Source organism: Bufo bufo, chromosome 1, assembly GCF_905171765.1.
Source record: "Bufo bufo chromosome 1, aBufBuf1.1, whole genome shotgun sequence".
In the NCBI taxonomy this organism is placed as follows: Eukaryota; Metazoa; Chordata; class Amphibia; order Anura; family Bufonidae; genus Bufo; species Bufo bufo.
Genome location: NC_053389.1, coordinates 631,629,970 through 631,648,144, shown reverse-complemented (window position 1 = coordinate 631,648,144; position 18,175 = coordinate 631,629,970). Strand labels below are relative to the sequence as shown.

Below are 18,175 nucleotides of genomic sequence, written 5' to 3'. Positions count from 1 at the left end.
AGCAATGGGGGCAGTGCTCCTGCTGCAGTCAGTTACCTGTATCTGAATGTAAGGCCTTACCTGAGGTCAGTGAGGAGGAGGAGGGGGGGGATGACGACAAAGGGTCAAAAAAGAGAGAAAATGAAGAGGAGGGAAGTGGTGGTATTTAGGTTTTGTCCATGACCGCTAGCTCTCTGACTTCAAGGGCTATTTAAATTAATTAAATTAGTTCTCCTTTTCATACACATTTATTAAATAAAAGTTTATTAGACATATTTCCAAAAATGAAAACAAAAAGGCAACTTCACATTTGTATTAAAAAAAAGTTTGTATAGCAACCTTTGAGTACTAGATGGTAAGACTACCAAAATCTTTGCAATCCTGTATGAATGTGACAGCTCGCGGGCATCATCATTGTCATAAATAAACAGTCTTGTCAATGGCTTCTTAGGAAGGCCACAAGTCACCAGAAACAGGAGAGACATGCCATGTGCCGCTCACTCCGCTGTGTTCGAACCAGTATCTAAAGGGGAAATAAAAGATATCATCAGGAGACATGGCTCATGTGAAATGGACTGCGGAGCACCGTGCTCAGCGTGACCCGTCTTATTACAGAGGCAAGGTTGGGGAATACAGCCCTCATTGCCACAACTGACACACCAGTCATAATAAATGAACACTAGTAGAAGTAAATCACTACCTATGGTAACGCTTGTGACTACTTCTTCACCCTCCATTAGGTCCCAACTCTTATCAGTGACTGCAGCTTAGGGGCATTGTCTAAGGGTGGTCTCTACCTCCCATAGGATTAGTGGCTCAGGTTGCTGCTGGCCTCATTCTTTATATTAAGTGCTAGCCCAGGAAGCTGGAGATAGTAGGGCTGATTTCTGAGACAGAATGATTCTAAACTACTAACTTCATAAACCCACAGACACATCAGACATTTTGATTGATGAGGTCTGGATGCTGAGATCCTCCAGCAAACACTGGAACAAAGAGGCAGAAGTGGACAGCTAAGCACTGCCCCCCTCTGGCTGTGATCGGCTCTTCTTGGATTGATACACAGCCGATAGGGTACAACGCTCAGTGCTTCTGCCTCTATTTTGGCAAAGTGCTGGTGGGAAGGAGGGTACCTAAAGGGGTTGTCACAATTTCTGACATGACACCATGACTGGTGGTTAAAGTGGAATTCATAAAACTTTTCACCCGAGAGGAGAAGATGATCGCATACTAATCTGGGAGAGCAGTCAAATCTAGAAGGTTAATAGGAGGAACTTACTTTTTCCATCACACGCTACAATTTTTACTTTGTCCACCTTCACCAGATCAGTCACTTCTCTGAACTCCACATCATTCAGAACAAAGGTCCACACATTATCACAGAATCTGTACGTATTTAATGATCCCTGTATGAAAACACACATATGAAGACTGTTTCATGCACAGAACAATGTAAAGAAGCTACAGTGCTGCCCATAATTATTCACACTTCTGGCAAATTTTGAGCTACTTTTATTCAACCAGCAAGTAATAAGGCACACAAAAGCTCGCTTGGCCTTTGCAAAAGCTCATCTGGAGAAAGAAGACGACTTCTGGTCTTCTGTGTTATGGTCAGATGAAACAAAAATTTTATTGTTTGGTCACAATGGTGTTTCCTTCATTTGGCATAAAAAAGGAGAAGCCTTCAACCCAAAGAACACCATCGCCACTGTCAAACATGGTGGTGGGAACCTAATGCTTTGGGGGTGTTTTTCAGCCAATGGACAAGGGAACCTAATCACAGTAAACGGCACCATGAAAAAAGAGCAATACATGAGGATTCTCAACGACAACATCAGGCAGTCTGCAGAGAAACTTGGCCTTGGGCACCAGTGGACATTTCAGCATGACAATGACCCAAAACACACAGCAAAAGTGGTGAAGAAATGGTTAGCAGACAACAACATTAACGTTTTGGAGTGGCCCAGCCAGAGTCCAGACTTGAATCCAATTGAGAATCTGTGGAGGGAGCTAAAGATCAGGGTGATGGCAAGAAGACCCTCCAACCTGAAAGATTTGGAGCTCATTGCTAAAGATGAATGGGCAAAAATACCTGTGGAGACATTCAAAAAGCTGGTCTGCAATTATAGGAAGCGTTTGATTGCTGTAATAGCCAATAAAGGCTTTTCTCTTGATTATTGAGAAGGGTATGAATAATTTTGGACTGGACACTTGTTGCTCAAATGTAAATAAAAGCTGAGAAATGTTTTTTTTTCCCCACAATAATGCCTCTTGTACATCGTCTTATTATCTTTTGGGAGACACCTATGTCATTTCCCGTCAAAAAATTACTTGCTGGTTGAATAAAAGACTAAGTCAAAATTTGCCAGGGGTATGAATAATTATGGGTAGCACTGTATATATAAATAAAACCATCATAACCCCTCTAAGGGCCAGAACCCAGTCCATCCATGATATTCAACTGAACGGCCACCACGTAAGGCCTCATGCACACAAACGTTATTTTGGTCCGCATCCGAGCCACAGTTTTTGTGGCTTGGATGCGGACCCATTCACTTCAATGGGACCGCAAAAGATCCGTTGCTTCGTTCCGCAAAAAAAAAAAAAAAGTTAATATAACCTGTCCTATTCTTGTCCTTTTTGCGTACAAGAATAGGCAGTTATATTAATGGCTGTCCGTGGTGTTCTGCAAATTGCGGTATGCTCACGGATGCCATCAGTGTTTTGCGGATCCGCAATTTGCGGACTGCAAAACACACAACGGTCGTGTGCATGTAGCCTAAAGCTACATTTAACCGCAGTGGCTATGGCTGAAAAAACGTACAGCGAGAAATGTCTTCCCCGGTGATAACTGATGATACTGGGTGTTACAGAGGTCAGACAACAGCAACTTCTCTCCATATGCAATGCTATGGCAGTGCTCACTCTTCCATGCATTATATGGACTGTTCCCTAATAAGCAATGCAGACAAGAATAGGACATAATTCTATATTTTTGTGGATGCCACGGAATGGACATACGGATGTGGACAGTACACAAACTGCTGTCTGCGTCTTTTGCGGCCCAATTGAAGTGAATGGGTTCTCATCGGACCTGCAAAAAATGAGGATCGGAGGCGGACCAAAAATATGTTTGTGTGCATGAGCCCTAACTGGGTTATGGACATAACATTTACATGTTGGCCTCCTTTTTTTTTTTTTTTTTTCAACTGCAGATCCATTTATTCCCCGGTCTTTTGTCATCCAAGATGGCCGCACCGCTTCTCGGACACTATGCATCGCAACCCAAGACACTTTCTACTTGTCCAGGCCTGCCCTTGGATTGGCCAACATTGCTCACATGAAGAGTGCTGGCCAATCCAAGGGCAGCAGAAATTGTTTTGTGCTACCAAATGCACAGTGTGCATCACCCAAAATGAACAGCGTGGCAGGTCTGGCATGCCCACGGCCGCTCCATTCATCTCTACAGAAATTCCAGACAAAGCCAAGTACAGCGCTCAGCTATTTCCAGAACTGCAGTGTGGTGTGCATGCCCAACCTGCCGCACCGTTCATTTCAGGGGGCCCCTGAGGTGTAGGGGATACCCGTTATCGTGATCTTGGCCCCTACCAATCTAATAGTTATCCAGTGGATAAGGGATAGCTTGTCACAACCAGGATACCCCTTTCATGACTCCTGCAGTCTCACAATTTTTCAGCCTCTGAGGAGATTCCCTGAGGGTGCTGCCACACCTCACGGCCGGGCTGTGTTTTAGGTGTGGCAATAAAACACGCATCAAAAGAACGCATGTGGTTTTTGCAGCAACATATCCACGTTTACACACAAACGTGGATAGGTTCCAAAAACCACATGCGTTCCAAAACGCAGCAGGGCCCTGATGTGTGGCAGCACCCTCAGAAGAGCACCCATCAGTGCTGTCTTAAGCACATCAAGGGTGTCATTAGTCACGTCAGGCGTGCTAGTTTGGAGTTTATTTTTCAATGTCACCATTTGGGGATTTTTTGGGAGGAAACACAGAAAAAAAACAGAAAAGGCAATTCTGCCCTTTTTGCAATGTTTTACCACTGAAATTTTTGTGAAAATAATTTAACTCTTTTTGTCCTCCTAGGGGACTTGAAGCGGCAATCCTTTCATAGCTTGTATAATGATCTACAATACACATTAGGCTACTTTCACACTCGCGTTTGGTGCGGATACGCCATGGATCTGCACAGATGGATCCGTTCAGATAATACAACCGTCTTCATCCGTTCAGAACGGATCAGTTTGTATTATCTGTAACATAGCCAAGACGGATCCATCTTGAACACCATTGAAAGTTAATGGAGGACGGATCCATTTTCTAATGTGCCAGATTGTGTCATAGAAAACGGATCCGTCCCCATTGACTGACATTGTGTGTCAGAACGGATCCGTTTGGCTCAGTTTTGTCAGACGGACAGGAATGGAGACGGAACGGAGCCAAACTGATGCATTCTGAGCGAATCCTTATCGATTGAGAATATATTAGGGCAAAACTGATCCATTGTGGACCGCTTGTGAGAGCCCTGAATGGATCTTACAAACGGAAACCAAAACGCCAGTGTGAAAGTAGCCTTAAGGCTCATGCACACGACCGTGTTTTCCCCCCCCGTTTACGGGGTGTTTTTTGCGTTCTGCATACGGTCCCATATATGGAACCATTAATTTCGATGGTTCCGCAAAAAAAACGGAATGTACTCCGTATGCATTCCGTTTCCATATTTCTGTTGAAAGATAGAACATGTCCTATTATTGCCCGCAAATCAAGTTTTGTGGCTCCATTCAAGTCAACGGGTCCGCAAAAAAAAAAAACTGAATACATATGGAAATGCATCCATATGTCTTCCGTATCCGTTCTTGCGGAACCATCAATTGAAAATGTGTCATGCCCAGCCCAATTTTTTCTATGTAATTACTGTATATGCCATACGAAAAAACGGAACAGAAACAAAAAACGGAACAATGGATCTGTGAAAAACGGACCGCAAAACACTAAAAAAGCCATACGGTCGTGTGAAAGAGGCCTTAGGCGTATTTCAGGTGCAGATATTGGCGCAACGGTTAGTTGTGCTGCTATCTGCGACTTCGCCCTGCTCACGCCAGTTCTAAATAAGTGGGCGTGGTGTGGGTGGGGAAGGGGGCGGCAAGCCTGTTTTAGGCGTAGAAAATGGTCTAAATGTGAGACAGATTGGAAGCTATCTTACATTTAGAGCTGGTGCTGGATGCGCCGAAGTTATAGAGATGCTGGCACCTTTTCATAACTTCGGTGGATCCACCGCCAGCGCAGATCAGTGTCTAAAACGGCGGTCCTAATAAATGTGCCCCAGTTCTGAAGCATTGTAGCCAGTCACTGGTACAGTCACAGGAAAAATGCAAAGCCTCTGGCAGGGCCTAACAGGCAGGGCTGTTTGCAATTGCTTAGCGGGGTGCCGATAGCCAGACAGAAGGAGCGCGCTTCTTCTTTAAACACCCAAGAAGCAGCACTCGCTACAGCATCTGAGGGGTTAAACTGCTTTATAAATGAAAAGACATACAATTTTCTATGCCTAACCACTTTCAACTACTTTGCTGCCAGTGAATGAGAATGTTCCAGTCTGAAGACCTGTACAAGTGCGGACATACCCAGACGTGCTCTCCGCCGACAGGCGTATCTAGACGCGGTCTAGGCCCGGATTACAGACCAACACTGCAGCAGAGAGAGCTGAGAGCAGGACTAGGTATGCAAGTAAGGAATTACTGCCAATAAATGTGCACAAGAGTTCTCATTCACTGACGGCAACAAAATATCCGGAAAAATAGTACAAAAGAATATTTCTGCAAACACTAGACCCTCCGGTCGTCTGAGATCATTACCCTGAAGTTGACTCTGTTTCTGACCCGATGTGCCAACGCTGAATTGATCGCCTTGTCAAACTGTAGCAGGACCTGCAGGGCGAGCTGTGGGTTGATTTGCTGAGACTGTAAGACAGAAACAATCATCCATAAAGTACTCATTACGGTTCTCCGTATCCTGCACCCTCTACCCATAACGTGGCCACTAGGGGTGAGCGAATCGACGAAACATCCGAAGTCGATTCGCATCGAGCTTTGTTCCACTTGGAACCGAACCTGAGTTTGAGAAATGTTTTTTTACAGTACAAACTAAATTTTATGAAGTTTCATGAGACTTCGCAAAGCAATAACTTCGGCTCATCGGAGCCAATACATTCTAATACTGTATGGAGCTCCTATTAGAAGCTTTATGCGAATCGACTTCGGATGTTCCATCATCCCTAGTGGCCTCACATTCCCGACTGTCCCAGGTACATTAGAGTCAGTATAATAGAAATGCAGTTATACCAGTAATAGACACAGCAGGTGACCCCCTCAGCACACAGAGCCTGTGCCCGCACCAGTTACCAGGGTACAGGCCGCTGTAAGGCCCCATGCACACGACCGGATCAGGTTTGTGGTCCACAAATCGCATATACCGGCCATGTGCATTCTGTAATTTGCGGAAGGTCCGGCCCTAATAGAACAGACATACGGATGTGGACAGCACATGGTGTTCTGTCCGCCTCTTTTGCGGCCCCATTGAAGTAAATGAGCCTGCATTCAACCCGCAAAAAATGCTGAGCGGATGCAGAAAAAAAAATGTTCGTGTGCGTGAGCCCTAAATCTGTAAAATGACTGTGGAATGAATCTAAGTAACAGAAGTGGAATGTAAAGTAAATGTACATCACAGGTGCCCGTCACCCTTTTCACACGGGCGAGAATTCCGTGTGGGTGCAATGCGTGAGGTGAACGCATTGCACCCGCGCTGAATTCTGACCCATTTTCTTCAATGGGGCTGTTCACATGAGTGGCGATTTTCACGCATCACTTGTGCGTTGCGTGAAAATTGCAGCATGTTCTATATTCTGCGTTTTTCACGCAACACAGGCCACATAGAAATTAATGGGTCTGCGCAAAAATCGCAAGCAAGTACGGATGCGGTGCGATTTTCAAGCATGGTTGCTAGGAGATGATGGGGATAAGCAACCCCATTAAAGTCTATGGTCTATAACATGGTTATAAGGGAAAATAATAGCATTCTTAACCACCTCCGGACCGCCTAACGCAGGATCGCGTTCCGGAGGTGGCAGCCCTGCGCAGAGTCACGCATATATGCGTCATCTCGCGATGGGCGAGATTTCCTGTGAACGCGCGCACACAGGCGCGCGCGCTCACAGGAACGGAAGGTAAGAGAGTTGATCTCCAGCCTGCCAGCGGCGATCGTTCGCTGGCAGGCTGGAGATGTGTTTTTTTTAACCCCTAACAGGTATATTAGACGCTGTTTTGATAACAGCGTCTAATATACCTGCTACCTGGTCCTCTGGTGGTCCCATTTGTTTGGATCGACCACCAGAGGACACAGGTAGCTCAGTAAAGTCCCACCAAGCACCACTACACTACACTACACCCCCCCCCCGTCACTTATTAACCCCTTATTAGCCCCTGATCACCCCTGATCACCCCATATAGACTCCCTGATCACCCCCCTGTCATTGATCACCCCCCTGTCATTGATTACCCCCCTGTAAAGCTCCATTCAGATGTCCGCATGATTTTTACGGATCCACTGATAGATGGATCAGATCCGCAAAACGCATCCGGACGTCTGAATGAAGCCTTACAGGGGCGTGATCAATGACTGTGGTTATCACCCCATATAGACTCCCTGATCACCCCCCCTGTCATTGATTACACCCCTGTCATTGATCAACCCCCTGTAAAGCTCCATTCAGACGTCCGCATGATTTTTACGGATGCACTGATAGATGGATCCGATCCTCAAAACGCATCCGGACGTCTGAATGAAGCCTTACAGGGGCATGATCAATGACTGTGGTGATCACCCCATATAGACTCCCTGATCACCCCCCTGTAAAGCTCCATTCAGATGTCCGCATGATTTTTACGGATGCACTGATAGATGGATCCGATCCGCAAAACGCATCCGGACGTCTGAATGAAGCCTTACAGGGGCATGATCAATGACTGTGGTGATCACCCCATATAGACTCCCTGATCACCCCCCTGTAAAGCTCCATTCAGATGTCCGCATGATTTTTACGGATGCACTGATAGATGGATCCGATCCTCAAAACGCATCCGGACGTCTGAATGAAGCCTTACAGGGGCATGATCAATGACTGTGGTGATCACCCCATATAGACTCCCTGATCACCCCCCTGTAAAGCTCCATTCAGATGTCCGCATGATTTTTACGGATGCACTGATAGATGGATCCGATCCGCAAAACGCATCCGGACGTCTGAATGAAGCCTTACAGGGGCATGATCAATGACTGTGGTGATCACCCCATATAGACTCCCTGATCACCCCCCTGTCATTGATCACCCCCCTGTAAAGCTCCATTCAGATGTCCGCATGATTTTTACGGATGCACTGATAGATGGATCCGATCCGCAAAACGCATCCGGACGTCTGAATGAAGCCTTACAGGGGCATGATCAATGACTGTGGTGATCACCCCATATAGACTCCCTGATCACCCCCCTGTCATTGATTACCCCCCTGTAAAGCTCCATTCAGATGTCCGCATGATTTTTACGGATGCACTGATAGATGGATCGGATCCGCAAAACGCATCCGGACGTCTGAATGAAGCCTTACAGGGGCGTGATCAATGACTGTGGTTATCACCCCATATAGACTCCCTGATCACCCCCCTGTCATTGATCACCCCCCTGTCATTGATCAACCCCCCTGTCATTGATCACCCCCCTGTCATTGATCACCCCCCTGTCATTGATCACCCCCCTGTCATTGATCACCCCCCTGTAAGGCTCCATTCAGATATTTTTTTGGCCCAAGTTAGCAGAATTTTTTTTTTTTTTTCTTACAAAGTCTCATATTCCACTAACTTGTGTCAAAAAATAAAATCTCACATGAACTCACCATACCCCTCACGGAATCCAAATGCGTAAAATTTTTTAGACATTTATATTCCAGACTTCTTCTCACGCTTTAGGGCCCCTAGAATGCCAGGGCAGTATAAATACCCCACATGTGACCCCATTTCGGAAAGAAGACACCCCCAGGTATTCCGTGAGGGGCATATTGAGTCCATGAAAGATTGAATTTTTTGTCCCAAGTTAGCGGAACGGGAGACTTTGTGAGAAAAAAATTAAAAATATCAATTTCCGCTAACTTGTGCCAAAAAAAAAAAAATTCTATGAACTCGCCATGCCCCTCATTGAATACCTTGGGGTGTCTTCTTTCCAAAATGGGGTCACATGTGGGGTATTTATACTGCTCTGGCATTCTAGGGGCCCCAAAGCGTGAGAAGAAGTCTGGTATCCAAATGTCTAAAAATGCCCTCCTAAAAGGAATTTGGGCACCTTTGCGCATCTAGGCTGCAAAAAAGTGTCACACATCTGGTATCGCCGTACTCAGGAGAAGTTGGGGAATGTGTTTTGGGGTGTCATTTTACATATACCCATGCTGGGTGAGAGAAATATCTTGGTCAAATGCCAACTTTGTATAAAAAAATGGGAAAAGTTGTCTTTTGCCAAGATATTTCTCTCACCCAGCATGGGTATATGTAAAATGACACCCCAAAACACATTCCCCAACTTCTCCTGAATACGGCGATACCACATGTGTGACACTTTTTTGCAGCCTAGGTGGGCAAAGGGGCCCATATTCCAAAGAGCACCTTTAGGATTTCACAGGTCATTTACCTACTTACCACACATTAGGGCCCCTGGAAAATGCCAGGGCAGTATAACTACCCCACAAGTGACCCCATTTTGGAAAGAAGACACCCCAAGGTATTCCGTGAGGGGCATGGCGAGTTACTAGAATTTTTTATTTTTTGTCACAAGTTAGTGGAAAATGCTTATTTTTTTTTAAATTTTTTTTTTCATACAAAGTCTCATATTCCACTAACTTGTGACAAAAAATAAAAAGTTCCATGAACTCACTATGCCCATCAGCGAATACCTTGGGGTCTCTTCTTTCCAAAATGGGGTCACTTGTGGGGTAGTTATACTGCCCTGGCATTCTAGGGGCCCAAATGTGTGGTAAGGAGTTTGAAATCAAATTCTGTAAAAAATGACCTGTGAAATCCGAAAGGTGCTCTTTTGAATATGGGCCCCTTTGCCCACCTAGGCTGCAAAAAAGTGTCACACATCTGGTATCTCCGTAATCGGGAGAAGTTGGGGAATGTGTTTTGGGGTGTCATTTTACATATACCCATGCTGGGTGAGAGAAATATCTTGGCAAAAGACAACTTTTCCCATTTTTTTATACAAAGTTGGCATTTGACCAAGATATTTATCTCACCCAGCATGGGTATATGTAAAAAGACACCCCAAAACACATTCCTCAACTTCTCCTGAATACAGAGATACCAGATGTGTGACACTTTTTTGCAGCCTAGGTGGGCAAAGGGGCCCACATTCCAAAGAGCACCTTTCGGATTTCACAGGTCATTTACCTACTTACCACACATTTGGGCCCCTAGAATGCCAGGGCAGTATAACTACCCCACAAGTGACCCCATTTTGGAAAGAAGAGACCCCAAGGTATTCGCTGATGGGCATAGTGAGTTCATGGAAGTTTTTATTTTTTGTCACAAGTTTGTGGAATATGAGACTTTGTATGAAAAAAAAAATTAAAAAAAAAATCATCATTTTCCACTAACTTGTGACAAAAAATAAAAAATTCTAGGAACTCGCCATGCCCCTCACGGAATACCTTGGGGTGTCTTCTTTCCAAAATGGGGTCACTTGTGGGGTAGTTATACTGCCCTGGTATTCTAGGGGCCCAAATGTGTGGTAAGGAGTTTGAAATCAAATTCAGGAAAAAATGAGGAGTGAAATCCGAAAGGTGCTCTTTGGAATATGGGCCCCTTTGCCCACCTAGGCTGCAAAAAAGTGTCACACATCTGGTATCCCCGTACTCAGGAGAAGTTGAGGAATGTGTTTTGGGGTATCTTTTTACATATACCCATGCTGGGTGAGATAAATATCTTGGTCAAATGACAACTTTGTATAAAAAAAATGGGAAAAGTTGTCTTTTGCCAAGATATTTCTCTCACCCAGCATGGGTATATATAAAATGACACCCCAAAACACATTCCCCACCTTCTCCTGAGTACGGAGATACCAGATGTGTGACACTTTTTTGCAGCCTAGGTGGGCAAAGGGGCCCATATTCCAAAGAGCACCTTTCGGATTTCACAGGTCATTTTTTACAGAATTTGATTTCAAACTCCTTACCACACATTTGGGCCCCTAGAATGCCAGGGCAGTATAACTACCCCACAAGTGACCCCATTTTGGAAAGAAGAGACCCCAAGGTATTCGCTGATGGGCATAGTGAGTTCATAAAACTTTTTATTTTTTGTCACAAGTTAGTGGAATATGAGACTTTTTTAAGAAAAAAAAAAAAAAAAATCATAATTTTCCGCTAACTTGTGACAAAAAATAAAAAGTTCTATGAACTCACTATGCCCATCAGCGAATACCTTAGGGTGTGTACTTTCAGAAATGGGGTCATTTGTGGGGTGTTTGTACTGTCTGGGCATTGTAGAACCTCAGGAAACATGACAGGTGCTCAGAAAGTCAGAGCTGCTTCAAAAAGCGGAAATTCACATTTTTGTACCATAGTTTGTAAACGCTATAACTTTTACCCAAACCATTTTTTTTTTACCCAAACATTTTTTTTTTATCAAAGACATGTAGAACTATAAATTTAGAGCAAAATTTCTATATGGATGTCGTTTTTTTTGCAAAATTTTACTACTGAAAGTGAAAAATGTCATTTTTTTGCAAAAAAATCGTTAAATTTCGATTAATAACAAAAAAAGTAAAAATGTCAGCAGCAATGAAATACCACCAAATGAAAGCTCTATTAGTGAGAAGAAAAGGAGGTAAAATTCATTTGGGTGGTAAGTTGCATGACCGAGCAATAAACGGTGAAAGTAGTGTAGGTCAGAAGTGTAAAAAGTGGCCTGGTCTTTCAGGGTGTTTAAGCACTGGGGGCTGAGGTGGTTAATACAGAATGCATAGTAAAACGTCGATTGAGGGGTTAAAAAATAATTTACTCACCTTATCCAATTGAGCCGGCATCGTCTTCGCGCTCACCATGTAGTGAGCGCGATTACGTCTTCAAAGGTCCTTTTGCAGGTCCTGAAAGAAGACCATGCCGGCTGCGCGATCAAGAGGATGAGGTGAGTTATGTTTTTTATTTTTTTTTAACCCCTCCAGCCCTATTGTACTATGCATTCTGTATTCAGAATGCTATTATTTTCCCTTATAACCGTGTGATAAGGGAAAATAATAAACTCTACAGAACACCATCTGTGAAGAAGTCCGGGTTCGGGTACCACATTCAGTTTCCCGCAATGCACACGCAACGCATCCGGAGCAAATCCGGGACGCCCGTGTGAAAGAGGCCTTAGGCCCCTTTCACATGAGCGAGTCCCCGTCCTGCCCTCCCAGCACTGATTTATGATGCTATGTAACCCTTACAGTTTGGGAATATATTGGATAACACTGACAGCTTCATGTCAGTATGATTCTGTTACAGAAAGGAGAGACAGAGGCACACAGTATTATCAATCATGAGAATGCCGTGCGCTTCCGTAGTCCACACCGCACAATCCCTCTCTCACACGGAGCGCGATTCCCGCAAGGGACACACATGTGAAAGAGCCCTAAGACTCCTCTGGAAGCATCTCATCTCCAAGAGAACAAACTGATAGGGCAGCTGAAATCCAACATGCCCAACCCCCCTCTGCGATCGGCGCTCCTGCTGACACACATCCAGAGTGCAGCTTTATTCCGTGTTAGTTCCTTTCTTTAGAGCTTGTAAAAGTTTCAGGAAGACCCGGGGCGGACTGGCTTTAGACCTTACCGGGAAATCTCCAGGTGGGCCGATGCCCAGGGGGCTGCCTGAGCCCTCCTCACAGCTGCCAGTGGAACTTTTTGGGGATGTATTTTGTGACAGACTGTGGCATTTGGCTCTGTTGGGGCGGTATAATGTGCCACAAAATGGTATTGTTCGCCCTACCTTCCATCAATTTGGATCCAAATACAAAGGGAAGACCTATAGAGGAGTGAGCGCATAGTTTTATAGAACGCTCTTTGACCGCTATAAACTGATTCTTAGCCGTCACCGCCGCAGCAGCAGCCGGGGGCCGTCACCGCCGCAGCAGCAGCCGGGGGCCGTCACCGCCGCAGCAGCAGCCGGGGGCCGTCACCGCCGCAGCAGCAGCCGGGGGCCGTCACCGCCGCAGCAGCAGCCGGGGGCCGTCACCGCCGCAGCAGCAGCCGGGGGCCGTCACCGCCGCAGCAGCAGCAGCCGGGGGCCGTCACCGCCGCAGCAGCAGCAGCCGGGGGCCGTCACCGCCGCAGCAGCAGCAGCCGGGGGCCGTCACCGCCGCAGCAGCAGCAGCCGCCGGGGGCCGTCACCGCCGCAGCAGCAGCCGGGGGCCGTCACCGCCGCAGCAGCCGGGGGCCGTCACCGCCGCAGCAGCCGGGGGCCGTCACCGCCGCAGCAGCCGGGGGCCGTCACCGCCGCAGCAGCCGGGGGCCGTCACCGCCGCAGCAGCCGGGGGCCGTCACCGCCGCAGCAGCAGGGGGCAGTCACCGCCGCAGCAGCAGGGGGCAGTCACCGCCACTTGTCACTCATTTGACTCCTGAATGGCTAATCTCAAGTAACAATTAAAGCTGAAGGGTGGAATTCACCCCTCTCCACTGAGAGCACTTGCATGCTCAGCCAAGCCCAGCATGCACATGTAAGGGGGGCAGCAGGAAGAGCTGTCTGGATGGTCAGCTATCTACAGGGCAAGGTCCTCCGACGCTCACCTGGATTAGCTCGTCCAGGCTCTCCTGCAGACTGTTGCCCAGAGTGGTATTCCTATAGAGCTGATAAGCCATGGTTTAAAGTGGTCAAACGGTGTTGACCAGCCGCTACTTCCCTGCCAGCGGTCCGGGTGCTGCTCGCTATCCCCTCCAAACAAGCAGTTCCGGTAACGGATGAAAATCCCGGCACTTCCTAGCAGTGTCCTACACCGGAAGCGATTGAGCACAGTACAAGCTAGGCTGGAGCTGCCGGAAGGCGTGACGTCACCGGGGCCACGTGACGCTGCGTTCTTATAGGAAGAGCGCCCTCTTCCTGCAGAAGTACGCTGCTGCTGTTTGAGATGGTGCGGGGCTCTCAGGGCGGGTGACGGTGGGTAGTGGTACCTCTGATGTGGGTTTACACAAGGGGGCTAGCAATTCGTCAGGGGGTGTAGTCTGCAAGAGTTGGGAGGGGGGACACCGTAATGTGGGATGGGAAATAACAGTAAGGCTGTGTTCACACGTTATTTTCTTACATTTAATGTATATGTTAACCTTGCGATTTTATGTTTTTGCGTTTTCGTTCTTCACTCCCCGCCTTCCCAGAGTCATAACTTTTTTATTTTTTCTGTTTAGTCTTATGAGAGCTTATTTTTTGGGGGGGACAAGTTGTACTTTCTAAGGCGCCATTCACACGTCCGCAATTGTGCGGACCCATTCTTTCTCTATGGGGATAGAATGGATGCGGAGAGCACACAGTGTGCTGTCCGCATCCGCATTACTGGAGCGCGGCCCGATCTTCTGGTCCGCGGCTTCGAAAAAAATAGAACATCTCCTATTCTTGTCCGCAATTGCGGACAAGAATAGGCAGTTCTATGGGGGTGCCGGCCGGGTGTATTGCAGATCCAGATGGAGACCAAAATGGTCGTAAATGCGACCTAGAATTGCTAAATGGCGATAAGACTTTGCTGTGGCCACTGCGCCACCAATGAATATCGTTTATGCTTAATACAAACGCAGGGTGCGGGTGCCGGACACATCCCATACCCGACACCCAGCCTCTATGTCTGCACTCGGCGATCCGCCGCTATTAACCCCCCAGGTGCGGCATCTGAGGGATTAATAGCGGCGGATCGCAGCGCGCAGTCATAGAGGCTGGGTGCCGGGTATGGGATGTGTCCGGCACCCGCACCCTGCGTTTGTATTAGAGGACCTTTTATTACAATAAAAAATCTAAACTAACTATACAGACATGGAGAGCGGCGCCCAGGGATCTCCCTGCACTTACTGTTATCCCTGGGCGCCGCTCCGTTCTCCTGGTATAGGCTCCGGTATCTTCAGATTTTCGGCTCAACCGGGAGGTGCCTGCTCTTGTTCTCCTGGGCGTCTCCTTTTCCCAGGCTGGAGTGCTGGCCAATCGCAGGGCTCAGCTCATAGCCTGAGAGGAGACGCCCAGGAGAACAAGAGCAGGCTCCTCCCGGTTGAGCCGAAAATCTGAAGATACCGGAGCCTATACCGGGAGAACGGAGCGTGCCCAGGGATAATAGTAAGTGCAGGGAGATCCCTCGGCGCCGCTCTCCATGTCTGTATAGTTAGTTTAGATTTTCTATCGTAAGGAAAGGTCCCGCATAAACGATATTCCCAGTACTGTAAAGTAAAATCATTGGTGGCGCAGTGCGCCCCCCTCTGAGCAGTGGCGGATTACAATAGGGACTTTCGGGTCGGCAGCCCCGGGCCCAGCACCGATGGGGGGCCCAACGCGGACCCGAACGCCCACATACTGCGGCGGGGCACGGGAGCGCATAGCTCCCTGTCCCGTCGCCGATCACCGCCATAGGCTTCAGGCCTAGTAGGCCTGAGGCCTATGCGGTAGTGAAATCCCGGCGCAGGCGTGCGTGATGACGTCATCGTGCGCCTGTGCCGGGACGCAGCACTGTGACGTGTGCACGCCTGCCTCATACCGCCATCCTCTGTGATCAAGCGCCTGGCCCTGGACATAGGTGAGTATTTTAGCTTTTCATTTTTTTTTCCATTTTATTTTTTTTCACACACACAGGAGGACATGTTAGGGAAGAGACATTGAGTACATGGGGGGGGGGGGGATGTGGGGGCCAAATTATTATGGGAGGGAATACTATGTGGGGACAAATTACTATGTGGGGCAAATTATTATGGGAGGGACTACTATGTGGGGGCAAATTACTATATGGGGCAGTGTGGGGGCAAATTACTATGTGGGGGCAAATTATTATGGGAGGGACTATGTGGGGGCAAATTACTATATGGGGCTGCTGTGGGGCCAAATTATTATGGGAGGGACTACTATGTGAGGGCAAATTACTATGTGGGGGAAAATTATTATGGGAGGGACTACTATGTGGGGGCAAATTACTATATGGGGCAGTGTGGGGGCAAATTACTATGTGGGGGCAGTGTGGGGGAAAATTATTATGGGAGGGACTACTATGTTGGGGCAAGTTACTATATGGGGCAGTGTGGGGGCAAATTACTATGTGGGGGCAGTGTGGGGGAAACTATTGTGTGGGGGAAATTTCTATGTGGGGACAGTGTGGGGTAATTGCTATGTGGGGACAGTGTGGGGAAATTGCTATGTAGGGACAAATTACTATGTGGGGGCAGTGTGGGGGCAAATTACTATGTGGGGGCAGTGTGGGGAAATTGCTATGTGGGGACAGTGTGGGGAAATTGCCGTGTGGGGGGAAATTACTATGTGGGGGCAGTGTGGGGGGAAATTACTATGTGGGGGCAGTGTGGGGGGAAATTATTATGTGGGGGCAGTGTGGGGGGAAATTACTATGTGGGGGCAGTGTGGGGGGAAATTACTATGTGGGGCAGTGTGGGGGAAATTACTATGTGGGGCAGTGTGGGGGAAATTACTATGTGGGGCAGTGTGGGGGAAATTACTATGTAGGGGAAATTACTGTGTGGGGGCAAACTACTATATGGGGGCAGTTTGGGGGAAATTACTGTGTGGGGGCAAATTACTATGGGGGGATTACTATATGGGGCAGTGTGGTGGAAATTACTATATGGGGGTGTTGCTATTGGGGAGGCACTGTAGGGGCAATTCTACTATTTTTGGGGACACTATACAGGGATTATTACCTGGAGCACAATAGAGGGTGGTATTATTACTCGGGGCACTCTAGGGGACATTATAGCTGCTGTGGACACTATAAGGACATTTGGGGTAATTTATCAAACTGGTGTAAAGTAGAACTGGCTTAGTTGCCCATAGCAGCCAATCAGATTCCACTTTTCATATTTGACCAGTTTGATAAATGACTCCAATTATGTCTATTAGGGTCGCTATTTTTTCAGCAGTATAGTACCTTGGACATTGGGGATCAAAACGGGCACAGTATTGGGAGTGGCAGTAGGATGACACTGTGGGGACATCAGGATGAGGAGGTTAATGGAAAAATTTAGAAATCTAACGTGTCTGTGTTACAAACTGTAGAGACGAGATGTGGCTGAAAGAATTTGCCATGGTGGTCTGGGTCAAACAGAGGAGAAGAGGAAAGAGAAGGTCTACATGACAGGAGATGTCACTGGATGTAAGAGGTATGTGGTGCTGTATTCTCCTCCATGTCTTTTTTATTATAATTATATGTATTTTAAATTTGGCGACCAAATTTTTCAGTTTAGGACCCAATTTGGGGTATTTTTTAGTCTGAAGATGTCATATGGCCTAGGAAGAGACTGTGGCGTTCATGAAGCACCACAGCCTCTTCATACAAAAAATAAATAAAGTAAAATGGAGGACTCCCTCACTGAAAACAACAGGTGTAACGTCACCTGTAGTCAATCACTAGCAGCGGTGGTGACCGGCTCCATACATCATGACAAATGGTGACATGCTGCATGTACATCCCGTCCTCTTGGCACCTGTGCCCTCTTGGTTAAATGTACAGTATGACAACGCTCTTCCATCTGCAGAAGAGGACCCAAAAATATTGCCATGCCGTAGGGCTCTAAAAATTCTGCCTTTAGAGATAATTTGACTGGTACTTGTAGTGATTGCGTCATTGGACATTGACTAAAATATGAAAAATATCTAGACAGAGATCAGTGGAGCCCCCATATTGGAAATCCCATCCTGTGCTCTGCCTGGATCAGTGACTTCTATGGGGTTACCTGTGTTACTGTTTATAATAGGAAATTGCTGAGATTCCCCAAAAGTGGAGACTGTAAGCAGGAAGGATCCAGACAATAATTAGTGAACAGAAATTGTTTTATTTTTAGTGAAGAAACATAATATAACAAAATTATATGTTGTTTAGTATTAGTAATGGCCTCATTGTCCTGCTGGATAT

At 46.9% G+C, this 18,175-nt stretch overlaps 1 protein-coding gene across 1 annotated transcript; it reads right to left on the bottom strand.

The window, feature by feature from the left end:
* Positions 1-226: 226 nt before the first annotated feature.
* On the bottom strand, positions 227-14,122 carry GTF2A2 (general transcription factor IIA subunit 2). Its single transcript, XM_040413833.1, has 4 exons — positions 13,863-14,122; positions 5,854-5,958; positions 1,259-1,385; positions 227-502 (listed from the first exon to the last, which is right to left on the bottom strand). The coding sequence occupies exons 1-4, from the start codon at positions 13,932-13,934 to the stop codon at positions 477-479; spliced, it is 330 nt and encodes a 109-aa protein (XP_040269767.1). The 5' UTR covers positions 13,935-14,122; the 3' UTR covers positions 227-476.
* Between the last annotated feature and the right edge of the window lie 4,053 nt (positions 14,123-18,175).

Bases quoted from the DNA above. Each gene is read 5' to 3' on its own strand.
- GTF2A2 (XM_040413833.1), bottom strand. From the start codon at position 13,934: ATGGCTTATCAGCTCTATAGGAATACCACTCTGGGCAACAGTCTGCAG. The intron at 5,959-13,862 runs GTGAGCGTCGGA...TCTGTCTTACAG, and splicing joins GCCTGGACGAGCTAATCCAG to TCTCAGCAAATCAACCCACA. The intron at 503-1,258 runs GTAAGTTCCTCC...TTTCCCCTTTAG, and splicing joins TGTAGCGTGTGATGGAAAAA to ATACTGGTTCGAACACAGCG.